At 38.6% G+C, this 13103-nt stretch overlaps 1 protein-coding gene across 6 annotated transcripts in view; it reads right to left on the bottom strand.

Annotated features, from left to right (window-relative positions):
* nolo (no long nerve cord) overlaps window positions 1-13103 on the bottom strand; it is a 777697-nt gene that overhangs the window by 282860 nt on the left and 481734 nt on the right. For all 6 annotated transcript variants that reach the window (XR_010518214.1, XM_065229032.1, XM_065229034.1 and 3 more), the window contains one exon: window positions 6352-6421. Coding sequence is in view for 5 of the 6 variants with exons in the window: in XM_065229032.1 (XP_065085104.1) it covers window positions 6352-6381 (30 nt within the window). In the remaining variant the exon portion in view is untranslated. The remainder of the gene's footprint in view (window positions 1-6351; window positions 6422-13103) is intronic.

The raw sequence follows: 13103 nt of genomic DNA on the forward strand, positions 1-13103 counted from the left end.
CACTGACATTCCAATCGAATGTGCAGGAAGGCAGATTCCACACCTGCGTAGGATATCGCACCCATTCATCAACACACATGGGCAGGGACCAACGGCTTTACTTCCCTTCCGCAGGAAGGCGTGACCAGAGATTTTTATGCCTCAGAAAAATCCCACCGACCTCGGCTGGGATTGAACTCAGACCCATTGGGGTGAGAAAGCAGTCACGCTAGGCATCGAATTGAAAACATTTATTCCTTTAATATATAATGAATTTTCTGAAGCACATGTCAAGAATGTAGTGTTCTTATTTCAACCGCGTTCAAAGTATTATATCTGTGAAAGTCACTTCCTCTTTCAAATCGATTGAAAATCTTTAGAAGCATAGCATTATTCATCTAGTATAAGATACTTTTCATACGGCATTTTTCCAGAATTATAGATATTTGCGATATTAAACTTAAATTTCGTTCGAAACACCCTGGTCTCTTGCTAGTACTTGACAATGTGTAACTAAGTTCACGCCGGCCAAACTATCAAAACCATTATTGCTACCATTTAGTGGTGCCAAACAATCCCTTGTAGCTACTATTATAATCCTGACAGTAAATCTCCTTGACGCAATATACGTGAACAATACGCTAGGGAAGAATTTAACACCTTTATTCATTCCACAATTCCAGGTGCAGCGCTCAATTGCCACAAATCAAGATCAAAGCAAATGATTATAATTTTATCTACATTGCAATAATATGAAATTTACACACTAAACAAAAACAAACAACAATAGTTGATGTATCAAATGGTTGAAGTTTGTTATCGTATGGCTAGGAATTCAATATTGAAAACAGTTCTCACCACAGATTACATCTGCCCTATACCGTTTCTGAGTTGAACAAGCCTAAAGTGAATAAAAACGGCCGTAAAACTTTCTCAGCTGAACGTATAAGCACATAACCCAACCAGCATCGCATACATCTTTCTGGTTCAACAGTGCTCGAGGAACCCTCCAAGAAGGAGTTCGTCCAACTTTCACCGTTCGAGTAGGTATGCTACGATATAGTTTTCCATCTCAACTGCTAGGGAAACTAGAAATCCTCCCAGCTTAGCACCGAGCGGCAGACTTTGGCTATGAATAAAATTAAAGGTTCTATCCTTGGACGAGTGAGCGGCATGCATCGAGGAAAAGGGCAACCATTAAAAGGACAAGTGTTCTTATCTACCGTTCAACAAAGAAGCTGAAAATGATGAAGTGTTCCTGCAGGATAAGCTCAGATATAGATAGCACTTCTTAGCACGCCAAGTGCCGTCGTTGTCGTCTCCGCCGGAGGGTCCGGAACAACGCCGGGCACCACTAAACCCAGCACAGGTATTACACACAAAAGAGCCACAAAGCAGAAGGACTTTTCAAGGGGGACTTCTATCTCCAGTCAGGTTGCACCGACCGATGCCGAAAGGGTGACGAAAGCCAACAGAATGCATGCTTTCAACTTACTTTTGCATTATAGAGTTCAACATTGGGTAGCTTTGTAGCCGTGCGGTTCACCAGATGCCACACAGTTTGGAAAGTTTTGCAACAACAAGCTTTTCATTATTCGGTTACAGTTGGGTTGTTGTTGGGTGCAACAAAGTCGATGTTTGTCGGTGTCTGTGCTGAGGGTGAACTTTTCACGTAATCAGATTAGCTAATTTCAGACCACGACGGGATGAAGTCGAGTTTAAAGCTGGTCTCAAGGTGGTAGCCGGGAGAGCAGCTGGAAATTTGAGTAAACATGCTAATGTCTGGTGATGACAATTTAAAAAAAAAAAACTAGCAAGATATCGCTTGCGGAGACAAATTTGTGCACTGATGTCTGTGCATTGTACACGTAGAATTTTCATATCAATTAAGCTGCCGTGGTAAGTGAAAAACTGTTTTAAAATTATATAAATCAGATTTTGTCATGAAATGTTTAAACTTATAATGGCACTCACCTTTCTAAGTAAAAGTTGGATAACGAACGATAGATTCAGATAAAGCCGTAAAGAAAAATGCTTCTTGGAATTAAACTTTCTAGACGCAATGCTTTTAAAATACTTCTAAACACCAGTGGCATTACTTCTACATACCGTCAAAGTTAACAGTTGACACAAGAAAAAATCTCAATCTCCCATCCAACAAAAGTCTGCGCGCTCTACCAAACGAGTATAGAGTGGCAGCACGATTTGATTTTGCCTGGCTTGAAGCCTGCGATGGGTGAAGTCATTTACACCGATTGACTGCGTCATAATTCTTACTCCATAGTGCCGGAGGCAAACGAGAGCAGATTAATCAAAGTTATGTAAATATTTGACGGCTTTATCTGATTGAATATAAATAAACCAGGGTGGATGACTGGGAGTGCGCACGCGGGATGAAGTGGGATGGGACGCCCATAAATGGCAGGAAGCAATGCTCTCTATCCAAATTTTCAGATTCACTTATTGATGGAGGAATATGGAAACGATCGTTCGATGTAATTGCTGATGTTTGTCGAATTAATTAATGCCCTTTTGTGGGGTAATTTCCAGAACCGAAAACCCCAAGTGCTCGGGAAAGTGCTGATGCTATCGAGCTGTTAGTTCGGGCATGTTTAATGGAAGGTGGGTAACCATAAACTGTCTGTATTATTCATTGCTAATGGGAAACTAATGACTGATTCTGATTGCGGACAAGGTCGGTAGATCAACGACAATCTTCAGCGGTATGTTTGAACTCATGTGCACTAATCAGTGTCAATAAAAGTAACGATGCATTATAGAGACGTTAACGGACATATGTATTAGGGTTTTCAATACCTTTAATATCGATACGCAAAATACCGGCCTTAAACCCAAAACCTAAATGCTGGGTTTAAAACCCTTAAATACCGGTATTTTGTTGGTATGGGTACACTACGTTAGGCATACGGTCGTTAGGCATACGGTCTTTAGGCATACGGTCGTTAGGCATACGGACGTTAGGCATACGGACGTTAGACATACGGACGATAGGCATACGGACGTTAGGCATAAAGTACGATAGGTATAATGGACGTTAGGCATAATTTACCCGATTAATTCCAGAAGGATGATAATGGGGACCGTAACGTGGGTAGATCACCTTTTCATGGTACGCTGCGGGATGTAAGATCTACCACCGATTCCTAGTCCTGACTACTTCAAACTAGAGGAACAGGATTTTTGAGTAATCCAAGGAAGGGTGCACAAACTGGCCGTCTACAAACAAATTATAGCACCTGCGATCCTCTACGCAGCTCCGGTGTTGTAATCATGTGCACAAACTCACAGGAACAAAATCCCGATCGCTCAGAACAGAGTGCTTAGGATGATCCTTGATCGTCCCTTTGACACAAAAATTTCAGACCTCCACCAAAGAGGCGAACGTTCCAAAATTAGATTTCAAAATTGCTGACATTAAGACTAGGTTTGTGCAGAAATGCAATGCATCATAACATGCTTTGATAAGCAATTTGTTTATATGTAGTAGGTTAGGTGTATATAGTAGTTATAGATTAGTTGTAGTTGTAAATAGTAGTTTCAAGAAGTCTCCTATTTCGAATTCAAAGCAAATCAATCCCACCAAAATGTTCATTAGACTGATGCAAAATTTTAAATTTTCGCTCCACAGTGCTCAAACGGTTTCAAATCAGGTCCTGATTAGACTCCCAAAAATAAACTAATTTTGTAGGAAACTGACTTGGCACAAACTATTCGAAGTTTATATGGAAATTACTATGGGAAAACCAAACTTTTTGTTCATTGTCTTCTACCCATTTTCCGTTTTGCTTTTTCAAAAATTTCTATAACTATTTTTACGGGAAATTTTCTTAGCTACAACTTTGCCGGAAATTGTTTTTCAGCCAAATGTCCAATTAAATTGTTATTAATTGTTTAAGAGATTGATAAGCTTATGGCATGATCAAGCAGCTGTTCTATGGGCAACACTGTATTCTGCAGTGTGACATAGTAGCCATGATATTTGTCCTCTATTTTATGCGCCATAAACATGATGTGGTGAATTGTTAGATAGATATGAACAAAAACATTAGTTTTTCCATAGTAATTCCCATACAAACTTGAAATGGTTTGTGCCAAGCCAGTTTCTTACTAAAGTAGTTCAAATTTTAGGAGGCTAAGCAGGACCCAATTTGGAACCGTTTAAGCACTGTGGAGCGAAAATTTCGAATTTTGCATCAGTCTAATGTTCATACTCTACACGCTTAGTTCAGTTCACCCAAATATGGGTGAAGAACACCCATAATCGCGCAAAAGTGCACATACCCATTTTATGGGTAAAGTTGATTTACCCATATATGAATACATGCACCTTACGAATAATTTAGGTAATTTTTACCTATTTATAGGTTATTGATTTTGGGTGAATTTATCTCATATTTGGGTGAATATTTTCATTTTTCTTCTGAAATTTTAACGGAATAAATAAAAAATAAAAATACCTTGTTTAAATTGTACTTTATTTGTATCAAATATTACACATGTACCACCGAACTGGACTATTTCAAAGATTAAAAAAAAGCGGAAACGATCAAATAACTGTGATTTTGCGTCGAATCGTCTCGGTACGTTTTGGCAAAATTTAAGGATGTAAGAAGCACACGCCTATGACCCCAAATTCAATATATTTTTATCATAGTTTTTTTTTCTTCTATTTTTTAAAAACAAAAGTAAAAAATAGCTACCGCAAACTTTAGTAGTCGCAAGATTTTTTTTACTATTCCTATGAAAAATACGTTGAAAATACCAGTTGCTCCTCTTTGCTTCTTGTTTACATTTTTGTGTGTTTTTTTTTCATTTGGCAAATCGTGGATCTATAGACCCAGTATAGGGAAGTGACCATTTTTCACGTGATTCCGGAATTCCAGAGGATCGTTTAATGGCCACATATAGTAGCATAATCGATGTAGTGATGACATTTGTTTGTTGCTCATGATTGTATGCAATTCAGTAAAAGGCTCAGATCTTTAAAAAGTGGAAAAATAATGTAAATAGCAGTCAATCAACTATCATGCAAAATACTTATCTATCAAAGGGAGTCTTACGGAGCAGCACAGAACCAAGAAGGGAAAATTGAAAATAATTACTATTACTTCCTTAAAATTACTATCCAGCCAGCAATGGAAACGGTGGATGACACGGCGAGGTAAGTTTGTTTCTCCAAATAATGTAGAATTTCCACCAAGCTACTTACGAATTACGGCACTTTGAATGTAAGCAGCAAACACGACGGATAATAATTAATTATTAATATTGCATCGCACATGAAGCGAAAGTTAACGGTTTTGAAAATGTTTAGTTTTTCATCCAAATATGGGTAAAGTTTAATAACCCATATTTGGGTTAAGTCGTTTTACTCACAATGTAAGTAAATTTCACCGATTTTTGTCAGTATTATTTACCCATATTGTAGGTATTGTATCAGAAACCCAAATATGGGTGAATCTACTACCTATTTATGGGTGAACTGAACTAAGCGTGTATGACCGGCATTGCCGGCACATTCCTTCCAATGAAGTAAAAATATTGTAAACATTGCTGAACATACTGCGAACAGATAAAAATACGTCACTGCCAACAGCTGTTTCGTGTAAAAAGATAAACATTGCAATGAAATACGAACACCTCTAAAAATTTGCTCATTTCACTAACACCAAAAAGCACTTTGGCTCAGAATTTATATAAATTGCATTCCTACGGCACACTGAGAAAAAGGTTGACCCAATATTGGTGTGCGGAGGGACCTACCACTTGTGTTGACCTACAATATTTTTATTTTAATAAACCTACTGCTACAACTGAATCCATTGGAACCAACTCTCGAATTGTAACTTAAATCTTCAATGAGTAAATTAAGGTAGAAAGAGCTTTTGGAACTTTACGAGATACTGACACAGGATTTAAAGCAACGACTCTATAATCTCAAAACATTCCTGCCAACTTCAACTGAAAGTTATCGTGTCTTCTTCCTGTCCGCAAATATTTTCAGCATAAATCACAGTGTATTTTTTAAATCATATTTGAAACACATTGATAGAAACATGAAGTCATGGAATTTAAAAAAATATACACTTTGTTTTCAACTCTGAAGCTCTGGGAATATTGTAAACCCTAAAAACGACTTCAAACTATCCGGTCGCAATTGATGACATGGTCGTTTGTAACCCGTGAGCCACTACTGGTTGGCAACCACTGTTCTAAATCTACTGTAATTTATATGAAGCCTTGATTCAATCACCGAACAACGCCTGCTCTTACCTTGAACGCCATCCACAACGTTATTTGTCCACGCCAAGAAAAAAAATAAAATCAATCCAATCAAACTCGAGTACTTACTAGCAGCAGTATTATTTCCTTGAAATCCATGTTTATCAACTCAGATCGTCTACCATTTTTTATTTATTATCTGCAACGAAACGAAAGGAGAAGAAAAATCATCAGTAAAAATATGGTTTATGGAATATGACCCGCTGGTTGGTCAATAAAATATATCGGTACTAGGCAAGGCCGTTAAAACCCTGAAGCAAGAAATCGAACAAGATTTATTCATTCACTTGGCTTTTCAGTTGCCTGTCAACTGCAAACAGCATTAAGTGACCCCATTTAAATAAGTGCTCTATATGCATCAAAGCTCTTCCAGCAGTGTGACCTCCCGGCTGAACTCAGTTCTCGAATTGTACCGGCAAACCGGTCGTATCCTCTCTGCATTAAAGTTGAACACAAAGGAAAACTTATCCTTTCCGTAGACTGAGGGCGCGGGAAAAACCGATTCTGAAAAAGACATTTTTCTTCCGGGCGACTTTTCACCAACTGCACAAGAACGGGTTCCTCGGGTGGTTATGTGTTTAGGGGTTCTTTTTCTTTGTGGTTTTTCTACTGATTCGCAATGGCAGGGATAGTGTGGAGGGCTGTTATTGAAAATTGGTATCAAATTTTATGATTCAATAATAAGCCGCAAGCTTTGCCATCGTTTTTTTTTCAAATTGGGGCTTCTGTGGTTTTCACGGGTTTTGTGCTCGAGGGAGAATTGATTTTTTTCAGTTTCTTTAAACGATGTTTGTGGATATGGAGCATGTACCATGAAAGGGTACATTTGGGATCTCATGAGCTCGTTTTTCATTTGAAAGTAGCTTAGTTTTAATGAATGTATATTGAGGTTTGGATGAAGAAGATTATGTATTTACTTTTAATTTTTTTGATATAAGTATAATTTGAATAAACATTTTTGCCAATGCACGTCATGCATCTAGCAAAACAACATTAGTATATCTAATGCAAAGCATTACCCTGTTATTAAAATAAACTGATATCCGCATTGGCTGCAGCAAAATCTTCAATTAATGGTTCAAGATTAGGGTGAATCTGCTTTTGTAAACAAGGCCAATCGCCGATTCCTCACAATTAAAAGCTCACGAAAACTTATCAGTCCCATTTGGTTTTTCATCAGTTTTGAGAAAATCTCAGGAATAGTGTTTGTTTTTATCGTACTTTAGAAAATCACACTGAAAATTACAGTTTTATATGGCGAAAACGTGAAAAAATACCAAATCATGTGCGTCCAATTTTTAAAGAACTAAAATATTCGAAATCATTAAGACCACCCTCCAGTTTAATTCATAGCACTAAATTTTTAGCTAACTACTTTGAGATATTTTGTAATTTCTCTTATATCGCTCTATCTTTGGTTCAATCGTCAGAGTGCTGTCAAAATTGTGTGGTTGCCATGAAAACGCCTGTGATTGTTGTGAAGGAATTGATTATGGAGTTTTGTGTTTTTGTTCTTATGAGGGTAATTGATTTCATCTTTCAGAACTTGTCTTCTATTACACCAGTTCTCGCTCAAAGTTGAACCGAGTATCGATGTATGGTTCCGTTGACTAGTTGCTTTACATGACAGCATATCAATGGTTGTCTTCGTGTATCGTAGCTGGATGAGATTGGACTTGGAAAACCCTGCATCTATTGATAGCAATATTGCTGTTTTCTAGCGATATAGTTGATTGAGCCTCTTTCGAAGTTGAAAACAATACTGGAATTGGAACTGCTATCCACTTTGTCCAGTTTGTTCTACATCAACTAATCCTTCAGGACCAACGCTTCCATCAGGCTTAAGCTTGAACTCAATTATAGCTTTCATTTTCTGTTCTTTTCGATCCAATCTACTTTGAGCTTGAGCTTGAGCTTGATTGACCGCCCACGGTTGCTACTCTGTTATTATCAGATCAGCTGTAATTACACAGAGAACCAATAGACGATGCTTGGGACTAGCAATCATCATCAATGTGTAAAAACTGGTGATCTTAAATTAGGCAGTACCAGCGCCGGCCGCGCCCGAACACAGGTCAAAAAAGGAATGAGCCGAGAACACCTCTGAGGAAGCCGAGAACACCTCTGCACTTCCACGAGAAATCACTGGGATGTTGGATAAGAGGGTTGGGTTTGCAGCAGGGTTCGTTTTGGTAAACGATAAGCTGAATTGATGTCCTAACGATCATATAACGCGAAGGAGCTTGGGACTAAACTCACGGTCTTCTGCTCAGTAAGCAAAAACGCTTGCCACAAGGCAGACGAGCACCTTTTTAATCACCGAGTTGCTGTTATTACCATGTAGTCATATTAACAAATAAAACGATTGACGAATCTTGAATGTGGATAGGGCTGAGATTAGACTCATGATGTTCTGCTCAGTAAGCAAAAACGGTTGCTCTAAGGCCACCGAGCCCCTCATATCACATAATACCGTTGCTCAAATTGTTGTATCCATTCAAACCCGGAACCAACGACAACAACGAGTTTCGCAAAATACACGATACACAAGCGATTTTACCATAAATCTCTTTGATATGTAAGGACCTGGGACCGCGTTTTTCTGTTCAGTAAGCAGGCCACTGTAACCGACGATCTTTCAAATCCAAAAACTAACAACTACGAAAAAGTACTTAGGCCTTCATTAAGTTCCACTTTCACGCGATGTTCAATGACAGGGTCCTATCCAGGATTACATCTGAACAATCCAAATCTGGCCAACGCCCACCCTAAACCTAAACCTGTTCTAATCCACCTGAAATGACTAACGAATGGAAGACTTTGACTACCCAGCCATGCAATAGTCTCATTCCGTGCCTTATGGCAACTTGATGATTCTATTGCGCTCATCTTCTGGCACCACCCAGGGGAGACTTGGTCCTGTACCCAATGCTTAACTTATCTCCATTCCACTCAGCTACTCGCAATTTCTTGTGATATAGTGGGCGGAATATTATTATTTGAGACAATTCAATGCAGACGTCTTTCCAAATTTGGCAGATCGACAGGTAATCGGTGAGTTACCACGATAGTTGCTATTCAACAACTCGACAACGTCCCATCGTCAACGCCTGCTATGAGAATTTCCCATTGCAGACGCCAACGAAATGACGTCATCGAGCTATCGATCAACTACCCTGGTTATCGCCTGGTACCTTATAGCACGATGCTAGGAGGCAAACCGGAAGAATCGATGAGCTACCTCTCCCCCCTTTTCGATCCAATCTACTTTGATAGATTAACTGTATTTTCTAATTAACACCCCTCATAATTTTCACTGCACTCAAAATATCGTGTCTATACAGTCAGCCGTTGATTCTGACTCAAATTCGCGGAAACGCAGATTACTCGTAGACTGAGTAAATTTTCCACGATTTTCTTCAAAAACCTGCTCGAGTATGAACAAAATCGGGCCCAATTGTACTCGAAGATTGAGTAAAATTCTTCGCAAATTTCCACGCATTTGGGGCAAATTGTCTAAGGGAAATGTGGCTAAAATAAACATAGCAGGAACACTTGACATTTTCAACAGTGAAATCATAAAAAAATATGTGAATATGAACAATTGAAAGGGTAGAAGAATGAATTATCTGTATTCAAAATCCGTTGATATTTTGATGAATAAACCCTTAAATTGTCAAGTGTTCGTTTTACCACTACTTCCCCTATGAGTGACCTATGTTTTGCAAAATTGATTTAGAGGATTGCAATTAGATAAATCTTCGTTTTTCCCATGTAAACTTTCCAGAAATATGTCAACTTTAAGCGAGAGAGATCTCTAAAAATTAGATTTTGTAAATTCTTTAGAACATTAGAATAAATGCAATCACTTCTGGTTTTCAGTATGTTATTAAGCAACAATTCAGTTGAAAAAATCGAAAACTTGGAGAGTTTAGATAAACATGGCCCACTTAGCAATGGAACAAACTCTTTGCTTATTACAGCGTTTCTAGTGGACGTTTTCGGAAGCTTTTGACATCTATTTGTTGACAAGAACCATAACAATAAGACTTTTTTCAGTTCACACAAGGCTCTTGTCACCATGCAAGAAGGCTGTAAAAAAAAATTGTGCTCAGTCACCTGGAAAATCCGTAGTTGTCCCACTCCGGTGGCAGAAACGTCGTCCATCAACATTTTGTTTGAAGCCAAAATAGTTGGTTCTTTGCAGGGTACTGGCAACCCCATATCAATTCTTTGCGTTTGACAGTAGGCAAGTTCACGGGCCTTATTTAAATAACTGACGTATACATGAAGGACAGGGACGCAACTTTGTATAAACATTGAGAAATTATGGTCTGTCCACATAAATGTTTCATTTGTTGCGCGGCAAAATAAACATGATAAATGTTCAACTAGCGCGTACATGAAGGGATTAAATTATAATAATTTTTAAATTAAGCAAGTTAATCATGAAAAATACAAGTTTCATTAATGATTATTCACATCAGATTTTTTAACGCATACCTGTCTTCAATGCGTATATAAAAATAGCATAAAACCTGTAGACTACAGTGCTGACATCACCAATGGTGGTGGCTTCAGCAACCCTCCTTCTTGGCAGAGGATTGAGTGGTCCGCGTCCAACCTGGCTAAAGTGTTGAATTTTCTAGAAACACCGTATGCCACGTGCTCAAAACGAGCAGGGAAACCATGACGACGAATCGGAAGCCTCAAAGTAAACGTCGGAGTGGAACTGTCAACCGTCAGCTCGTGAGGTCCATCAGAAGCAACCCAGGTATGTCGGATCGTGATTTGAGTAAGAAGTATGATGCCCGTAGTAGAACTCGTGCTCGAAATCTAGATGAAAACCTGCTGACCAAGTCCGGAGGGTGCATACTTATGGATGTTAAAACCTTTGTGAAGGCCGGTTTCGTACAGCTTCCAGTACCAAATTTTTACAAGGCGAAGGCTCAAGGAGGTGTCCCTGGCAGATTCAAGTTTGTTTTTTTGCGGATGAATTCGGACTCAAATATATGATGTTTATTGATTTATTTGATAAGGCTCAAACGAATTAACTTTACAGAGCCAAGGATTCTTGGTCCCTATACAATACATCTTAAAACTATAGTCAAAAGGTACAACACAATAAACTCTTTATCTTCCGCTATCTAAAAAGCCTTCTCCATCAGAACGGGATCCGCTTCCAGTGGTTGCATTGTATGGCAGTTACGCCAACAGGGGTCAGAGCGCTTCCATTGCAGCAATGGAGGCAAAACGTGGTCAACACTCACACATTCATCACTAAACGGTTGCTTTCCAAAGACATCGACCGAAAAAACTGCTGATGAAGAACAATGAGGAGGACCACACTATGGTTGCTGCCGAGAAAACAGACGATCGCGTGGCACACATCGAGAGTGGCCTGTGTGACCATTTGTTGACAGCCGAGTGAGCACTGCAAATATATGATCTGGCAGGAAATTTGCAGCTGCGGCCAGAAGACAAAGGATGTCGTGACTGAGAAAATAATGATCTCGGAGCTTTACAAAACTGAATGTCTCCAGAAGCGAATTGTTGCTATAAAATCACTAAAACAGTGGAAGATAAGGAATAGTATGCGCATGAGTGAAAACAGTTTTCTAATCCGTTAATTCAAATGTGAAATAGACACAAATGATCTTGTTCCATTATTAAGTGTGCCATGTTTTAATTCATTTTTAAATCGCGGGCAGAAGAATCAGCTAAATTCATCGTATAGATCCTTGTCTCGCAAGGTAAAAAATGTGATTTCAAGACAAGGGCTGCCAACAGAAAAAATAATATTTTGGGACGAAAATGTTCGAAGATAAAGCTGAAATGTTGCTTAATAACATACTGAACTGCCGTGATATGACAAAGTGACGTAAACGCCATCATGGTGAACTTTCACTTTTCACCATATCCTGCATCCTAAATTACACCCAAAAACACTACAAACTTGTACAACATTTGATTTTGAAGCATGGAGACAAAGTGACGTAGGCCATACATTTTCGGAGAATCAGTGAAAAATGTTCACCGTGTCTACACATAAGTGACGTCCGCCATACATAAGTACTGATAAATTAAAAGCTTTGTTTAAAATCAAGGTTCATATTTGTATCGTTGAGAGCACATTGAACAGATCCAGGAATATTTTTTGCAAATTATCCTAATCATTACGGGGTTAAACAAAAATATGTGTTTTCTGCACAAGTCATAAAATGGATTAACATCTCACGGCAGCGAAGTGGTTGCATTTATTATAATGTTTTAAAAAAGTTAACAAATAATACAAAAAAAATTAGAGATCTCAACAGGTGTCCTCCTTAAGTCGATTGGTTCAACAAAAGACTGCCAGAACATATTTTCTTCAGCTGTGACAAATATGATTAAACTAACGCTGTACTACTTTAATCTAGTACCATTAAATTAGTATTACAATCGATGTACTAGATCACAGTAGTACAACCATAGAGGTAACTCTAAGACCAGAAGGTCGCGAAGAAACGCGCTCAACTTTTTGGCCCAGCTCTGGTATGCTCTTCGGTCCCAAGCTAATCGATGCACCTCTCGAAACATAAGAAAATCCACTAATCCCTCATTTTATCTGTCAAACTTTCATAGCGAATCAAATCAAACATAGTGTAGCATTGGAGGCGAACCAGCCTCAGGCTGAAAGCCTCCTAAATAAAGATAAATCAATCAATCAACATAGTGTAGCACTAGAATTTCGACTGAAATGGGATACGATAATCGATTTGCTTGGGACCAATAGGCTAGTCAAGTAGTGAGCCAATGTAAAATCGTTAGTTTCCACTGGT

The sequence above is a fragment of the Ochlerotatus camptorhynchus genome, unplaced genomic scaffold (genome assembly GCF_037179485.1).
Source record: "Ochlerotatus camptorhynchus isolate MF236.1 unplaced genomic scaffold, CSIRO-AGI_Acam_v1.1 ptg000306l, whole genome shotgun sequence".
Lineage (NCBI taxonomy): Eukaryota > Metazoa > Arthropoda > Insecta > Diptera > Culicidae > Ochlerotatus > Ochlerotatus camptorhynchus.